Genomic DNA, 18,821 nt, shown 5'->3' on the forward strand with positions numbered 1-18,821 from the left:
GGTCACTAAGCATTATGCTGGGTAACAGTAGCTTTACCCATAGTATCCAAAAGTAGAAACAATCCAAATATACATCAACAGGAGAATGAAAAAAATTGTAGTATATGTATTAGTTGTTTTCATGCGGCTGATAAAGACATACCCAAGACTGGGTAATTTATAGAGAAAAAGAGGTTTAATGGACTCACAGTTCCACGTGGCTAGGGAGGTCTCACAATCATGGCAGAAGTTGAAAGGCATATCTTACATGGCAGCCGGCAAGAGAGAATGAGAAAAAATATTGGGCCAAGCAAAAAGGGAAAACCCTTTATAAAACCATCAGATCTCATGAAACTTATTCACTACCACAAGAACAGTATGGAGGAAACTGCCCCATGATTCAATTATCTCCCACTGGGTACCTCCTATAACACATGGGAATTATGGGAGCTACAATTCAAGATGAGATTTGGGTGAGGACACAGCCAAACCGTATCAGCATATTCCTACAGTGTAAAAGTACTCAGAAATAAGAAAGACACAACCTCTGATATATAATAATGTGAATGGTTCTCAAAAATTTTATGTTGAGCAAAAGAAGCCAGATACACAAGAGTACACACTGTATGACCATTTGTGTGAAGTTCCAGAATACTGAAAATAAGCTTTGATGAATAAAAATCATAATAGAGGCTTCCTCTCTTGGGTAAGGGGTAGTGGGGAGGTGGCAAATTGCTAGACTGACTAGAAAGGAACATGAGGAAGTGTCTAGGGCTGATGCAAATGTTTTCTTCTAGACTGGGCTGGTGGTTACATGGGTGAATGCAATTGCTTAACTCAATAAACTGTACTCTTCAGATCTGTGAATTTTATGTACTGTAATTATCCTCTCAGGAACAGCCACTTCATAATTGTTGGCATTAAATGAAATTGCAGAATTCTTTACCAGGAAGTTATTATGAAGATAGTTCAGTCATAAAGCAAGGTTCTTCTCCTCTAGAGGTGTTTGGGCCAACATTGGTCCAATTCATACAAATTATATCAACAGATGTGGTCTTCCATACACCTGGAACTTGAGTACCTCTGGGTAATCTTCAAGGATTTCAGCATGCTGCAGTCTTTCAAATTTGTAACATTATATTCAAGTATTTTCCATTGTTGCCACAACTGTATTAATAACATACTCCTTATTATCTGTGGTCCCTCAAGTTTTCTTGTAATTTACATAATCCTCTACAATAGAATCCACATTTTTCCTGGCAGGAAGATAAAGCTGTTTTTATTTGGTCATTATGTCTCACTCTTCAACAAAACATGGTTTTAATTCTTCAGACATCTTTAACTTCAACTCTCTTCGTGAATGTTTTCAACAGCGGCATCTACTGGGGCTCTTCTGAGGAGGCTGAGGTATCTCATTGGTACTGCTCCATTTCCATTTCCACATGATTTCAACATTTTTCCCTTGCAGACCAGATGTCTTCTTTGCTGGGGCAGCCCGTCTCCTCTTCCTCTGTGAATTTTGTTCCGATTTGCTTCTCGAAGTTCTCCCTGTTTCTACAATTGGTGTTCATGTACCTGAGTACTCTACTTTTTGGAGCCCATTCATTCCAATTTTCATCCCAACCACCGTAATGTATAAAGTATTTCACTTGTTTGTCCTCGATGGCAACTTTTACATACTTTGCTTCATAAAGAGGCCCATGAAAGCACAGCACCTACTCACTTCAGAGTTTAGGCTTCAGTGCCATTTGTAAGTTATAACCCTGACTCCCTTCCCCTACCTCACCAAGCTACTGCTCCCTATGCTGTACGCCACCCAACTCAGCGTCAGGTAGGTTGTCAGGCACTGCCAGCTGTACAGCCTGGGCCCATCGGTATTGTTTTTACTTTGATTTTTAAGTAGAGTCTACAAACTGTTCACACCTTTATTTCTGTATTCAAAATGATTTCTGCTGTGGTTTGACTGTCCCCTCCAAAACTGATGTTGAAACATAATCCCCAATGTGGCAGTATTGAGAGGTGGGTCCTTTAGTAGGTGATTGAATCACAGGGCTCTGCCCTCATGAATGGATTAATCCACTCATGGATTAATGGGTTGACAGGTTAATGGATTAATGGAATAATGGGTTAATGGATTAATGAGTTATTGTGGGAAAGGAACTGGTGGCTTTGTAAGAAGAGAGACCTGAGCTAGCAGGCCCAACTCCTCCTCTCATGTGATACCTTGTACTGCCTCAGAACTTTGCAAATTACCCACTGGCAAGAAGGCCCTCAACAAACATGGCCCCTTGACCTTGGATTTCTCAGCTTCCAGAACTGTAAGAAATAAATTCCTTTTCTTCTTGTTGTTGTTATTGTTTTGAGGCAACCTTGCTCTGTCACCCAGGCTGAAGTGTAGTGGTGTGATCTTGGCTCACTGCAACCTCCACCTCAAGGGTTCAAGTGATTGTCCTGCCTCAGCCTCCTGAGTAGCTGGGATTAAAGGGGTGCACCACCATGCCTGGCTAATTTTTTGTATTTTTAGTAGAGATGTCGCAATATTGAGCAGTCTGGTCTTGAACTCCTGGCCTCAAGTGATCTGTCCGTCTCGGCCTCCCAAAGTACTGGGATTACAGGTATGAGCCACCGCGCCTGGCCAAATTCCTTTTCTTTATAAGTTACCCAGTTACCGGTATTCTGGTATGTGCAAGAGAAAATGGACTAATACAACTCCACACTGCCTTTAGTCATTGGCTGCCATGAGAGTTTTTATGGGTCCACCCTCCCCTACCTCAGTTGGAAAGTACCTAGTAAGCAGGCTGCCTTAGGGAGTGACTTCTGTTCCACATTATTTCATAGCAGCTAACTTGTTTCAAACCTGTTATACACCATTTTTGTTTGTTTGTTTTTTGAGACGGAGTCTCGCTCTGTCACTCAGGCTGGAGTGCAGTGGCGCTGTCTTGGCTCACTGCAAGCTCCACCTCCCAGGTTCACGCCATTCTCCTGCCTCAGCCTTCTGGGACTACAGGCGCCCACCACCATGCCCGGCTCGTTGTTTTTTTTATTTTATTTTATTTTTTTATTTTTTAATTTTTAGTAGAGATGGCGTTTCACTGTGTTAGCCAGGATGGTCTCGATCTCCTGACCTCGTAATCCACCTGCTTGGCCTCCCAAAGTGTTAGGATTACAGGCGTGAGCCACCGCACCTGGCCTTTTTTTTTTTTTTTCCAAGAGATAGGGTCTCATTATGTTCCCCAGGCTGGTCTCAAATTCCTGAACTCAAGCGATTATCCCACCTCAGCCTCTTAAGTTTTAATTTTATTATTTAAAAACTTGTATTGAAGTATAGCATACACTATCTGGACATGGTGGCGCAGGCCTCTAGTCCCAGCTACTCAGGAGGCTGAGGTGGGAGGATTGCTTGAGCCTGAGAGATGGAGGTTGCAGTGAGCTGAGATCATGCCACTGCACTTCAGCCTGGGCAACAAAGCGAGACCCTGTCCCAAAAAAAAAAAAAAAGATGAAGTATAGCATACGTATATACACAGAAAATGGGACAAATAAAAATTGTAAATGCAATGAATTATCACAAAATAACTACACCTGTGTAACCTCCGCTCAGGTCAAGAAATAGAACATTATCAGCATCCCAGAGGCTCCACTTCCCCAACTCCAACCCAAGTGCCCCTAATTGCCATTGTGCATCACAAAATGAGAGTCACACTTTAAAGAATAATTTAAGTTTTTGACTGTCAGTAGTAGTTTGTTGATCCTAAGTTGCTTGACTCAATTTCAAATTCAATTTAAAATATATCTAAAGTATACTTTGATATAAAGTTTGTTATTCCTTGATATTCTAAAGATGTTATGCATATGAAACAATAAATTTTGGCTTTTCAGATTTTTAACAAGAATCCTGACATAGTTTTGGCTTCTATCTTCATTTCTTAACATTTTTCTATTAACATTTAAAAGATGTCAAGTTGATTTCCATACTTTGGGAGACTAATAGGTCTATCTTAGTGAAGCAGGATTACGCGTTTAATTAAGCTTCACTGTATGAAAATCATGTGTAGAACAATTAAAAATACTAATTGAGCAACAGATGTCCTGGATTCTTGCTACTCCACGTGTTGTTTGTCAGCAGTATCCACTCTTATCTGGGAGCTTGTTAGAAATGCAGAATCACAGGCCCCAGCCAGGCCCTAGATCTCTTTCTCATTCTGCTTCTTTCTTTTTTTTTTTTGAGACAGAGTCTTGCTCTGTCACCCAGACTGGAGTGCTGCAATGGCATGATCTCAGCTCACTGCAACCTCTGCCTCCCGGGTTTGAGCAAGTCTCCTGCCTCAGCCTCCTGAGTAGCTAGGATTACAAGCACGTGCCACCACGCCTGGCTAATTTTTATGTTTTTAGTAGAGATGGGGTTTCACCATGTTGGCCAGGCTGGTCTTGAACTCCTGACCTCGTGATCCACCCGCCTCAGCCTCCCAAAGTGTTGGGATTACAGGCATGTGCCACCGCGCCTGGCCCTTTTTTTTTTTATATGGAGTCCCGCTTTGTCACTCAAGCTGGAGTGCAGTGGTGCCGTCATAGCTCACTGCAGCCTCAACCTTCTATGCTCAAGTGGTCTTCCCACCTCAGCCTCTCAAGTAGCTGGGACACACCACCACACCCAGCTGGTTTTTAAATTTTTTTGTGGAGATGGAGTCTCACTATGTTGCCCAGACTGGCCTCAAACTCCTGATCTCAGGTGATTCACCCGACTTGGCCTCCCAAAGTGTTGGGATTATAGGCGTGAGCCACCACGCCAAGAACATCACCATTTTGTAACTCCCAACATAATAGCTGACTCAGGCAAACCAAGAATCATTAATTGATGTTAAATCCATGATATAAAAGGTCATTAGGTGTAACAGTTATGTATTGTGGCCTATTTAGCAGCTGGAAACAGCAAACATTAATCAACTCATAGTTTCCAAGGGCCCAGGTTATCGTGGAGCAGCTTAGGGAGTTACTGCTGGCTCAAGGTCTCTCCCCATGAAATTATAGTTAAACTGTTGGCTGGGGCCAAAGTCGCTGCAAAACATGACTAGGGCGGAGTGATTTGCTTCCAAGTTCACTTGTGCTTCTTGGCAGGCCTCGGTTCTCTGAGGGCTTTTGGACTAAGGGCCTCAGATTTGCCACCCTATGTAGGCCGCTCCATAGAGGTACATCAATCTTGCTTCCACCAGCACAAGTGTGAGAAGGAGAAACACAGGCCGAGCCAGAAACAACAGTATTTTTATAACCTAATATTGGAGGTGACAATCCCACCACTTCTGTTGTATTCTACTTGTTAGAAGAGTTGATAGATCCAGTCCACATTCAAGGGGAGATTACAGCAGCAGATGAATGCCAACAGTGGGCATCACTGGGGTCCTCTCAGAAGCTGCCTAGCCCAATGAGGAATCAATGTTTATATGATGCCAAAGTATTACCCTACAGATTTCATACTAATTATTAAGGAGAACATGTACTAGTATCATTATATTAGTGACCATACTGTCAAAGATAAACACAGCTGGACATTAGTTAAAGTGGTGAAAACAGATTTTATTTAGTGATCCGACAGTAGCGGAAAGAGAATAGCTCCTTTCTGATTTTTACAGAGGTGATTTGGGTGTTTTAAAGGGAGGACGAGAGAGGGGAGAGTGCAGGGACTCAGCAGAGTCAGAGAAGTGATATAGTACAAAGGGTTGGTCAGTGTAATGTGCTTAGGCCAGCTGAGTCTACTAGCTGCTAGTTATCTAAGATAGGATTCCCAGAGACGGGGAGATAGAGGGCCTATCCTTCCTGGTGATTGTATTTCAAAGGACTAACTTTCAGGTCCTTGAGAGACATGCTTCTGAGTTGCAAGAGATACACAATAACAATTGCAAACCCTTTATAACAAATCCTCTAAGAAAGGGAGGTCATGGGCCTATTGTCAAATGTGTGTTGGCGAGAACAAATAGTACACTTTCCTGGCAACGTTGAGCTTTCTCAGGCAGGCATTTTACCAAGGGGCTGGGGGTCATCCTAGGGACACAGCCTCATGCTGCTAGGTTCCGTACTAGAGTGTGGTCAAGTCTCTTAGTGCAGAGGTTTGTATGCAGTTGTCATGTGCCAAGAGTTCTGCAGTTCTCACAACTTAGTATCGCTAATAGTGGAACTTCTTCATGTGATGCAATTTGAATTTCACATCACCTAAAAGTCTTGCCAGGTGTGTTTAATCTGAATTTTATTAGTCTTAAACTTAATTTTACTTTATAGTACTGATGTAGTTTGGATATTTGTCCCCACAAATCTCATGTTGAAATGTAATCCCCAGTGTTAAAGGTGGAGCCTGGTGGGAGGTGCTTGGGTCAGGGGGCAAATCCCGCATGGCTTGGTGCTTTTTTTTTTTTTTTTTTTGAGATGGAGTTTTGCTTTTTTTGCCCAGGCTGGAGTGCAATGGCACGATCTCGGCTCACCACAACGTCTGCTGCCCAGGTTCAAGCGATTCTCCTGCCTCAGCCTCCCGAGTCGCTGGGATTACAGGTATGTGCCACCACACCTGGCTAACTTTGTATTTTTAGTAGAGACGGGGTTTCTCCATGTTGGTCAGGGTGGTCTTGAACTCCTGACCTCAGTAATGATCCGCTCGCCTCGGCCTCTCAAAGTGCTGGGATTACAGGTGTGAGCTACCACACCCAGCCAACTTGGTGCTGTCTTTGCGACAGTGAGTTCTCAGGAGATCTAGTTGTTTAAAACTATGTGGCACCCCTTCCCCTGCCTCTTGCTCTTCAGATGTCCTTGTTTCTGCTTCACCTCTGCCATGAGTAAAAAGCTCCTTGAGGCCTCCCAAGAAGAAAAGCAGATGCCAGTGGCATCCTTTTACAGCCTGCAGATCTGTGAACTAGTTAAACATCTTTTCTTTATAAATTACTCAGCCTCAGGCATTTCCTTATAGCAATGCAAAAACAGCCTAATACAAGTATATTGATTTAACCAAATACATTAAATTAAGTGGATGGATGAAAGTTACCAATATCATAAGGAAATAGCCAGAGAAATCCAGAATATAGGTCATTCTACAAAACAACTTTGTTGGATTCCAAAAGTCAACGTCACGTGGGAAAAAAAGGTACGGGGATGTTATGCTTCGAATGTGTCCCCCAAATTTCATGTGTTGGAAATCTAATTCCCAAATTCATCTATTGATTGCATTTGGAGGTAGGGTGTTTGAGGGGTAATTGGGATTAGATGAGGTTATCAGGTTGGGATCCCCATGATGGGACTGGTGGCTTTATATGAAGAGGAAGAGAGACCTGAGCTACACACTCTTGTTCTCTATGTGATGCCTTCCACCATGTTGTGACACAGCAGGAAGGCCCTCACCGATGCCAGTGCCATTCCCTGCAACTTTCCAGCCTGCAGAACTATAAGAAATAATGTGTTTTCATAAATTACTCATTCTCAGATAGTCTGTTATAGTAATAGAAAACAGACTAAGACAGGATATTAATCTAGAATCTCAACAGACATTCAAATGCAATGTGTGAATCTTAGTTGGATCCTGAATTAGACAAAGCAAAAACAGCTGAAAAAGACATATTGGGGGAAAACTGAAGAAATTTTAATATATAAGAGCTATTAGGTCTATTATATGATTGTTAATTTTATTAGGTGTGATAATGGAGTTGGTTTTGTAGGAGAATGTCCTTATTCATAGGAAATGCATTCTGAAATATTTTGCTGAGGTCTGCAATTAACTCTTCAGTCATCCAACCACCACCACAGAAGTGTGTGTGTGCAGACAGAAAAAAGCCAAATGCAGCAAAATGGGAATAGTAGTTGAATCTAGAGTATACAGTGTTGATTGAAATATTAATTTTTAATTTTTGTGGGTACATAGTAGGTATATATATTTATGGGGCACATGACATATTTTGATACACACATGCAATGCGTAATAATCACATCAGGGTAAATGGGATATCCATCGCCTCAAGCACTTATCCTTCATGTTAAAATTCAATTATACTATTGTAGTTATTTTTAAATTTACAATTATTACTGACTAGAGTCACTCTGTTTTGCTGTCAAATACTTTTTCTTATTCATTCTCTCTATTTTTTGTATCCATTAACCACCCCCACTCCCCTCACTTAACCCCCAATACCCTTCCCAGGTAATTATCCTTCTTCTATCTCCATGAGTTCAATTGTTTTAATTTTTAGCTCCCATAAGTAAGTGAGAATATGTTAAGTTTGTCTCTGTGCCTGGCTTATTTCACTTAAAATAATGATCTCCAGTTCCATCCATGTCATTGCAAATGACTGAACCTCATTTTTTTTATGGGTGAATACACCATTGTGTATATGTACCACATTTTCTTTGTCCATTCAGCTGTTGATGGACACTTTGGACACTGTTCTCCATAGTGGTTGTACTAATTTACATTCCCACCAACAGTGTACAAGGGTTTTTTCTCCACACTCTCACCAGCACTTGTTATTGCCTGTCTTTTGGATAAAAGCCATTTTAACTGGGGTGAGATATTTCACTGTGGTTTTGTTTTGTATTTCTCTGATGATCAATGATGTTGAGCACTTTGTCATATACCCGTTTGCCATTTATATGTCTTCTTTTGAGAAAAGTCTGTTCAGATCTTTTGCCCATTTTTAAATTAGACTATTCATTTTTTTCCTATAGAGTTGTTTGAGCTCCTTATATATTCTGGTTATTAATCCCTTGTCAGATGGGTATTTTGCAAATATTTTCTCCCATTCTGTGGGTTGTCTCTTCACTTTGTTGATTGTTTCCTTTGCTTTGCAGAAGCTTTTTAACTTGATATAATCCCATTTATCAGTTTTTGCTTTGGTTGCCTGTGCTTATGGGGTATTACTCAATAAATCTTTGCCCACTCCTATGTCCTGGAGAGTTTCCCCAAAGTTTTCTTTTTCTAGTTTCATAGCTTGAGGTCTGAGGTTTAAGCCTTTAATCCATTTTGATCTGACTTTTGTACATGATGAGAGGTAGGAGTCTAGTTTCATTCTTCTGCATATGGATATCCAGTTTTCCCAGCACTGTTTATCGAAGAGACTGTCTTTTCCCCAGTTCATGTTCTTGGCACCACTGCCAAAAATAAGTTCACTATAGATGTATGCATTTGTTTCTGGGTTCTCTATTCTGTTCCATTGGTCTATGTGTCTGCTTTTATGCCAGTACCATGCTGTTTTGGTTACTATAGCTCTATAATATAATTTGAAGCCAGGTAATGTGATTCCTCCAGTCTTGTTCATTTGGCTCAGGATAGCTTTGGGTATTATGGGTCTTTTGTAGTTCTATATAATGTTTAGAATTGCTTTCTCTATTTCTGTGAAGAATGTCACTGGTATTGTGATAGGGATTGCATTGAATCTGTAGATTGCTTTGGGTAGTATGGCCATTTTAACAATATTCATTCTTTCATCTATGAACATGGAATATGTTTCCATTTTTTTGGTGTCCTCTTCAATTTCTTTCATCAGTGTTTTATAGTTTTCATTATAGAGATCTTTTACTGCTTTGGTTAATTCCAAGATATTTTATTTGTAGACATTATAAATTGGATTACTTTCTTGATTCATTTTTCAGATTGTTCACTGATGGTATTCTTCACAGTAATAGAAAAAACAAATGCTACTGATTTTGTATCCTGCAACTTTACAGAATTTTTTTTATCAGTTCTAATAGTTTTTTGGTGGAGTCTTTACATTTTTCCATATATAAAATCGTATCTGCAAACAAGGACAATTTGAGTTCTCCCTTTCTAATTTGGATGCCCTTTATTTCTTTCTCTTGTCTGATTGCTCTAGCCAGGACTTCCAGTACTATGTTGAATAACAGTGGTGACAGTGGACATCCTTGTTGTGCTCCAGATCTTAGAGGAAAGACTTTCAGTTTTTCCCCATTGAGTATGATACTAGCTGTGGGTCTGTCATACATGGCTTTTAATATGTTGAGGTATATTCCTTCTGTACCCAGTTTTCTGAGGGTTTTTTTTAACATGAAGGGATGTTGAATTTTATTAACTTTATTAATGCTTTTTCAGCACTAATTGAAATGACCATATGGTTTTTGTCCTCCATTCTGTTAATATGATGTATCACATTGATTGATTTGCATATGTTGAACTATCCTTGAATCCTTGGGACAAATCTCACTTGGTCATGTTGAATGATGTTTTAAAAGGTGTTGCTGAATCCAGTTTGTTAGTATTTTGTTGAGGATGCTTGCATCAATATTCATCAGGGATATTGGCCTGTAGTTTTTTTTTTTAATGTGTCTTTGTCTGATTTTGTTATCAGGGTAATACTGGCCCCACAGAATGAGTTTGGAAGTATTCCCTCCTCCTCTGTTTTTCAGAATTGTTTGAATAGGATTGGTGTCCATTCTTTAAATGTTTGGTAGAATTCAGCAGTGAAGCCATCAGGCCCCAGGCTTTTCTTTACTGGGAGACTTTTTTTTTTTTTTTTTTTTTTTTTACAGCTTTGATCTTGTTACTTGTTATTGGTCTGTTCAGGTTTTGGATTTCTTCATGGTTCAATCTTGGTAGGTTGTATGTGTTTAAGAATTTATCCATTTCCTCTAAATTTTCCAACTTACTGGCATATAGTTGCTTATAGTAGCCAGTAATGATCCTTTGAATTTCTGCAGTATCAGTTGTAATGTGACCGTTTTAATCTCTGATTGTATTTATCTGGGTCTTCTCTCTTTTGTCTTAGTTAGTCTGGCTAAGGGTTTGTCAATTTTATCTTTTCAAGAAACCAACATTTCATTTCATTGATCTTTTGTATTGTTTTCTTCATTTCAATTTCATTTATTTGTGCTCTAATTTTTATTATTTCTTTTCTTCTACTGATTTTGGGTTTGGTTTGCTCTTGCTTTTCTAGTTCTTTAAGATGCCCCACTAGGTTATTTATTTGAAGTTTTTCTTTTTTTATGGCGTAGGTACTTGTAGTTATAAATTTCCCTCTTAGTATTGTTTTCACTGTATCCCATAGGATTTGGCATGCTGTGTTTCCATTATCATCTGTTTCAAGAAATTTTTCAATTACTTTCTTAATTTCTTCATTGACTCACTGGTCATTCAGGAGCATATTAATTTCCATGCATTTGTATAGTTTCCAAAATTCCTCATTATTGATTTCCAGTTTTATTCCATTGAGGTAAGATGCTTGATTTTATTTCACTTCTTTTTTTGAATGTTTTAAGACTTGTTTTGTGACCTAACATACATGGCCTATCCTTGAGAATGATCCATGTTCTGAGGAAAAGAATGTCTATTCTTCAGCCATTATATGAAAGGCTCTGTAAATATCTATTAGCTCCATTTATTTCTAAATGAATCAAGCAGAAATTCTAGAGTTGAAAAATGCAACTGACATACTGAAGCATTATGTCTAATGTTTGTTGGTTTTCTGTCTGGAAGATTTGTCTAATGCTTAAAGTGGAGTGTTAAAGTCTCCAGCTATTATTGTATTGATGTCTATCTCTCTTAAAATTTTTTTTTTCTTTGTAGAGACAGGGTCTTGCTATATTGCCCAGGCTGTTCTTGAAATCCTGGGCTCAAGTGATCCTCCTGCCTTGGTCTCCCAAAGTGCTAGGATTACAGGTGTGAGCCACCATGTCCAGCCTCTATCTCTTGTTTTAGCTCTAATAATATTTGCTTTATATGTCTGGGTGCTTTAGTGTTGGATGCATATAGATTTACAATCATCATGTCCTCTTGCTGAATTGACCCCTTTCTTTATCATTATATAACCTTATCTCTCGTATAGTTTTTTCTTGAAATCTATTTTGTCTGATATAACTATTCATGCTGTTTTTTTTTTGAGATGGAATCTCACTCTGTCGCCCAGGCTGGAGTGCAGTGGCACGATCTTGGCTCACTGCAAGCTCTGCCTCCTGGGTTCACACCATTCTCCTGACTTAGCCTCCTGAGTAGCTGGGACTACAGGCACCCGCCATCATGCCCGGCTAATTTTTTGTTATTTTTAGTAGAGATGAGGTTTCACCGTGTTAGCTAAGATGGTCTCAATCCCCTGGCCTTGTGATCTGCCTGCCTTGGCCTCCCAAAGTGCTGGGATTACAGGCATGAGCCACTGTGCCTGGGCTATTCATGCTCTTTTTTGTTTCAATTGGTATGAAATATCTTTTTCCATCCATTTATTTTCAGTCTATATTTATCTTTATAGGTGAAAAGTGCTTCTTGTAGGCAACAGATCATTGGGTCTTATTTTTTCACACATTTAGCCACTCTACGTCTTTTTGTTGGAGGGTTTAGGCCATTTACATTTAATGTTGTTATTAATAAGTAAGGACTTACTTCTGCCATTTTGTGATTTGTTTTCTGGTTGTTTTGTGGTCTTCTCTTCTTTCTTCCCTTCCTTCCTGTCTTCCTTCACTTTTTAACTTTTTTTTGTTTCTTTTTATGTCTTATTGCACTATGTCTTGAAATGTTGTTGTAGTTATTATTTTTGACTGCTTCATCATTTAGTCTTTCTACTTAAGAGTAATTTACACCCCACAAATACAGTGTTATAATATTCTATGTTTTCTGATGTGTTTACTATTGCCAGTGAGATTTATACCTTCAGATGATTTTTTTTTTTTTTTGAGATGAAGTTTCATTCTTGTTGCCCAGGCTTGTTGCCCATTGCAATGGCGCAATCTTGGCTCACCACAACCTCTGCCTCCTGGGTTCAAGCGATTCTCCTGCCTCAGCCTCCCGAATAGCTGGGATTATAGGCATGTGCTACCACGCCTGACTAATTTTGTATTTTTTCAGTAGAGACAGGGTTTCTCCATGTTGATCAGGCTGGTCTTGAACTTCTGACCTCAGGTGATCCACCCACCTTGGCCTCCCAAAGTTCTGGGATTACAGGTATGAGCCACCATGCCTGGCCCCAGATGATTTCTTATTGCTCATTAACTTCCTTTTCTTTCAGATTGAAAGACTCCCTTTAGCTTTTTTTTTTAGGACAGGTCTGGTGTTGATGAAATTTCTTGGCTTTTGTTTTTGTCTTATTTTTTCCTTCATGTTTGAAGGATATTTTTGCTGGACATACTATTCTAGAATAAAAGTTTTTTCCTTCAGCACTTTATATATGTCATGCCACTCTCTCTCTGGTCTGTAGAGTTTCCACTGAAAAGTTTTCTGCCAGACATACTGGAGCTCCATTGTATGTTGTTTCTTTTCTCTTGCTGCTTTTAAGATCCTTTCTTTATCCTTGAGCTTTGGAAGTTTGGTTATTAAATGCTTTGAGGTAGTCATCTTTGGGTTAGATTGGCATGGTGTTCTATAGCCTTTTTGCATTGAATATCAGTATCTTCCTCTAGGTTTGGGAAGTTCTGTGATATTATTGCTTTGAAGAAACTTTCTACCCCCATCTCTTTCTCTACCTCCTCCTTCAGGCCACTCTTAGATTTGCCCTTTTCAGGCTGTTTTCTGGATCTTGTAGTTGTGCTTCATTCTTTCTGATTCTTTTTTCCTCTCCTCTGTGTATTTTGTGTGTGTGTGTGTGTGTGTGTGTGTGTGTGTGTGTGTGTGTGTGTGTGTGTGTATGTGACAGAGTTTTGCTCTTGTTGCCCAGGCTGGAGTGCAGTGGTGTGATCTTGGCTCACTGCAACCTCCGCTTCCCAGGTTCAAGTGATTCTCCTGCCTCAGCCTCCCAAGTAGCTGGGATTACAGGCATGCACCACTACACTCGGCTAATTTTTGTATTTTTAGGAGAGACAGGGTTCCACCAATTTGGTCAGTCTGGTCTTGAACTCCTGACTGCAGGTGACCCACCCACCTCGGCCTCCCAAAGTGCTGGGATTACAGGCATGAGCTACAGTGCCTGGCCTCCTCTGTGTATTTTCAAATAGACTGTTATCAATCTCACTAATTCGTCTGTTTGTTCAATTCTGCTATTAAGGGACTGGACTCTGATACATTATTCGGTATGTCAGTTGCATTTTTGACTCTAGAATTTCTGCTTGATTCTTTTTAATTATTTCAATCTCTTTGTTAAGTTTATCTCATGGAATTCTGAAATCCTTCTCTGTGTTATCTCAAATTTCTTTGAGTTTCCTCAAAACAGCTATTTTGAATTCTGTCTGAAAGGTCACATCTCTGTTTCTTTGGGATTGGTCCCTGGTGCCTTATTTAGTTCATTTGGTGAGATCATGTTTTCCTGGCTGGTGCTGATGCTTGTAGATGTGTGTCTGGGCAATAAAGAGTTAGGAATTTATTATAATCTTTGCAATCTGGGTTTTGCAATCTGTGCCTGCCTTTCTTGAGAAGGCTTTCCAGGTATACAGAGGGACTAGGGCCCCAAGCTCAGTAATGCTATGGTTCTTGCAGACTCATAGAAGTCCCACCTTGGTGGTCTTGGATAAGATTATGAAGAATTCTCTGGATTACCAGGCAGAAACTCTTGTTTTCTTCCTTATTTTCTCCCAAACAGAGTCTCTCTGTGCTGAGCCGCCTAGGACTGGGGGTGAGGTGATGCAAATACCCATGTGGCCACCACCAGTGGAACTGCCCTGAGGCAGACCTGAAACCAGCATAGCACTGGGTCTTGCCCAAAACCCATTGTAACCACCACCTGGCTACTGCCTATGTTTGCATAGGCCGTAAGGCTCTACAATAAGCAGGTGGTGAAGCCAGCCAGGCTTGTGTCCTTCTCTTCAGGATGGTGAGTTCTCCCAGGCCCCAGGCAGGTCCAGAGATGCTGTCTGGGAGCCAGGGATTGCAGTAAAAACCTTACAAATCTACTTTGTGTTTTATTCTACTGTGACTAGGCTGGCACCCAAACCACAAGACAAAATCCTTCACACTCTTCCCTCCCCTTTCCACAAGCAGAGGGGCCTCTCCCTATGGCCTTCGCCACCACTGACCCATGGCGAGTTCTGTCAGACCACCACCAATGTTCACTTCAGGCCCAAGGGCTCTTCAGTCAGTTGTGACAAATGTTGCCAGGCCTGGAACTCACCCCTCAGGGTAGTGAACTCCCCTCTGGCACAGTGCAGGTCCAGAAATGCTATCCAAGAACCTGGACCTGGGGACCCCAAGAGCCCGTTGGTGCTCTACACCACTACGGCCAAGCTGATACCTGAAGCTGGCATGTCTGAGTCTCACTCAAGGCTCACAGCATACTGCCCGTGCATCGCTGTTGGTTACTCAGGGGCCATGGGCTCTTTAGTCAGCAGGTGACAAAACCTGCAAGACTGAGTACTTCCCTTCTGGCCCAGGGTGTGTCTAGAAATGTTGTCTGGGAGCTAGGGCCTAGGATGGGGGCCTCACAATTCTGCCAGGTGCCCTGTCCTATTGTGGTTGAGCTGGTATCCAAGATGCAAGATAAAGTCCTTACTCTTCCCTCTCCTCTCCTCAAGCAGAAGGAAGGAGTCACTTTTGTTGCTGTGAGCTGCACTGCCTGGGGCTGGGGGAGGGGTGGCACAAGCCCCTCCTTAGCCACCCAACTGGTGTCCCATGTCCACTGGCTCTGCACTCAGCACAGAACAAGGATTTACCTAGGAACTACAGTCCTTGTGGCCTAGACTGCCTTTCAAGTTTATTTAGGACCTTAGAACACTTTAGCCCACAGTATGGAGGCTTGCTGAAACTCAAGTTCTGACCACTGGGATGGGCAATTCCCCTCTGGCTAGGGCTGGTCTAGATGATCCACAGCATCTGCTGAGTTTAACTCAGTTTTGCTTTTTGCTGTGACCAGGCAGCACTGAGTTCAACGCAGGGTCCCGCAATTGCTCTGCTTTCCCTCTCTCAAGGGCACAGCACCTGCTGCTGCTAGGGGAACGGGGGAAGAGCAGCGTTACCAATTCAAGACTATCTTTCCTACCTTCTTGCAGTGATATGAAGTTAAAATCAGGTACTGTGATTGCTCACCTGATTTTTGGTTCTTATGAAGGTGCTTTTTGTGTGTGTAAATAGTTGTTAAATCAGTGTTGCTGCATTGGGGGACACCTGGTAAAGGCTTCTACATTCAGCCATCTTGCTCAGGCCTCTTCTGATAGAATTATTTCTTAAAAATTATTGTGGCTGGGCACAAAGGCTCACATGTGTAATCCCAGCACTTTGAAAAGCTGAAGCAGGATGATCACTTAAGGCCAGGAGTTCAAGACCAGCCTGCGTAACATAGCAAGACCCCATCTCTACAACAATAAAAAAATTATCTGGGCATGGTGATGCATGCCTGTAGTCCCAGCTACTTGGGAGGCTAAGGTGGGAGGATTGCTTGAGCTCAGGAGTTCAAGGTTGCAGTGAGATACCTTGAAAATTTATTTATTTTAGACTTTTCATTATGCTTGAATATTTTCAAAATAAAAATTAGGGAAAACATTCCTCTCTAATGTTTACATCCAAACAATTCCATTGGCCTTAAAACTCCAACTAGTCTTTCTTGGCATATAAATTCTTCTCTGAGGAGTATCTAAGATAACAATTCCTCTCTTTTTTTGTTTTTTAGTTTTTTGAGATGGAGTCTTGGTCTGTCGCCCAGGCTGGAGTGCAGTGGCGCGATTTCAGCTCACTGTAACCTCCGCCTCCTGGGTTCAAGCGATTCTCCTGCTTCAGCCTCCTGAGTAGCTGGGATTGCAGGCACCCACCATCATGCCCGGCTAGTTTTTGTATTTTTGTAGAGATGGGGTTTCACCATGTTGACCAGGCTGGTCTTGAACTCCTGACCTCAGGTGATCTGCCTGCCTCGGCCTCCCAAAGTGCTGGGATTACAGGCATGAGCCATCGTGCCCAGCCATTCCTCTCTTTTTAACCTGAAACTTCTTCGGAACAATTACTAAATACATCATGCCACTTTGTATTAGTTGGTGATTTACATGTTTAAATCCTTCAGTCAACTGCAAGCTCTTTAAGGTAAGGACTGGGTTTTATATAATGCTGCACAAAACTGATCTCAGTGTATTACTCATATTACACCACGTCTGTTGATGCTCATTAAGTTAAGCCAGCAAACAATAACTTTTTTACTCCAGCTTGCCAGGCGAAAAAAAAAAGGAAACAGAAGTCAAGCAGAGAGTCTATTTAAAATATCAGCTTATTGTTTATATAGTGTGGAATTCATACAGCAATCAAAGAGCTTTACAGTCTGTACCTAGATGCCCATTGTTACTGAATGACTCATATTCTTCATAATTTTTATTTAAAAGTTGCAGTCTAAGTCTTAAGTTTAACATGATTAACAGTATTATGTTTTTTCTTTATGTTTTGAGTTTTTTTGTAGACATGGGGTCTATTTTGCCCAGGCTGGTCTCGAATTCTTGCCTCAAGAGATCTTCCCCCTTTGGCCCTTCAAAGCACTGGGATTACAGGCATAAGCATCCACTATAGGCCAAAGTACTTTGTCTTTAAATAAAAGGTTTATAAGTAAGTCTATAATTCATATTTCATTAAATTTTACCATATTTTCCTGAAGTAGTAGATTAAAAATACATTTAAATTAATTCATAGATGGCTGGGGAAAAAAGGCATATAAAGAGAACAAGTGACCTGTCCTAAATCGCACAATCAATTCTCAATACTTTCTCTTTTCAATGATGCATGCTTATTTTCTACTTGATGAGTTGGATTGTACTTTACAGGAAACCTAAGATAAATCCTTAGGTCAAGAAATGTGACTTCGATTAATTAAAAAACATATTTGTGTGTAATGTGTTCTTAAAGCTGTAATTTACAAATATTCATAAAGATTTCCAAGCTTCAGTCTGCCTCTTGATATAGGTCCATTTCATTTATATAATCATAAATAATAATCAGTTAGTATTTATTTTGCTGATTTAAGGTGTTCATCCAAAAGTTCAACAATGGCTTCTTCATCTGCTGATTGAAGCAGTCTCTGAATTAGCTGATCCAGGCCCTTCCCACCACATAAAAATTCCTGGTAAAAGAGAGAGCTATTATGAAACCTGCTGATTAGAAATGTAAGCAAAGACTTTAGTGTTTATTTAATTTCTTTGCAGTCATTACTTAATAACAATAAAGGATTACTAATGTTCTATAATACAATGAACACAATTGCTAACTTGGGAAGATCCCCACTCTGTAGAAGAATTCAGTTAGCATTTTATTTTAAAATAAATCTTCTGAGATTTGGATTTTCCTAACAACTCCAGAGAAACAAAACAAAGAGATCTAGATGGACTTTTGAAATTGACCACCTCCCTCCCTTTAAAATTCCATTGATTGGCTTTTATGACAACATCATTCTAGGCTCTCAAACCATCTTTAGGAGAATAGGTTTGCTGAATTTTCTCTTACTGTACCCTAAAAAAAATTGCTTTTATTCTTGTCCTGAAAATTCTACCCCTTTCACTCACATTATGTTATTTCCCAGAGGAAAAAGACTGAAAGGTCTCAATTCCTCAAGCATTTTGTTCCACAAGCATTTTGTGCATTAACGCGCATACTGCTCCTTGCCAACTCCTCTGGATCTGGCTGAGAGGAAGCCTCCCCCGACCATTCAAGCTCACCCTTCTGTTAATCCTCCAAGTTTAGATTACTTCATCTGTAAGTGGTTTATGACAGTTTTTTACTTTTAAACCGAAAACATGATGATCTAGAAGTCCTGTGTAACTGAAAAATATTTTTGTTGAAATACTTAGGGGTGAAGTGTCTTTGAGGTCTGCAATTTGCTTTCAAATGGTTCAAGAGCAACATAGGTTTATAGAGAGACAGAGGAAATGGTGGGGGAAAGAGAAGGAAAATACAGTAAAATATTAACAACTGTTGAATCTAGGTATAGTCTATATTGTGCTGATTGACCTAATCTTTTTTTTTGAGACGGGCTCTTGCTCTGTCG

The 18,821-nt window shown here is 40.5% G+C and overlaps 1 protein-coding gene and 1 pseudogene across 8 annotated transcripts in view; one reads left to right on the forward strand and one right to left on the reverse strand.

Annotated features, from left to right (window-relative positions):
* Window positions 1-18,821, forward strand: part of LOC131383299 (histone-lysine N-methyltransferase SETMAR-like) — a 149,248-nt pseudogene that overhangs the window by 67,198 nt on the left and 63,229 nt on the right.
* The window catches only part of MTRF1 (mitochondrial translation release factor 1), a 47,849-nt gene continuing 46,070 nt past the window's right edge, over window positions 17,043-18,821 (reverse strand). For 6 of the 8 annotated variants that reach the window (XM_058437811.1, XM_032150758.2, XM_032150754.2 and 3 more), the window contains one exon: window positions 17,043-17,900. In XM_058437811.1, the coding sequence (XP_058293794.1) occupies window positions 17,787-17,900 (114 nt within the window). In that variant the 3' untranslated portion in view covers window positions 17,043-17,786. Of the gene's footprint in view, window positions 17,901-18,492; window positions 18,596-18,821 lie in introns of all 8 variants that reach the window. The other 2 variants (XM_058437813.1, XM_058437814.1) reach the window with 2 other exon arrangements.

This window comes from Hylobates moloch, unplaced genomic scaffold, assembly GCF_009828535.3.
Source record: "Hylobates moloch isolate HMO894 unplaced genomic scaffold, HMol_V3 SCAFFOLD_4, whole genome shotgun sequence".
In the NCBI taxonomy this organism is placed as follows: Eukaryota; Metazoa; Chordata; class Mammalia; order Primates; family Hylobatidae; genus Hylobates; species Hylobates moloch.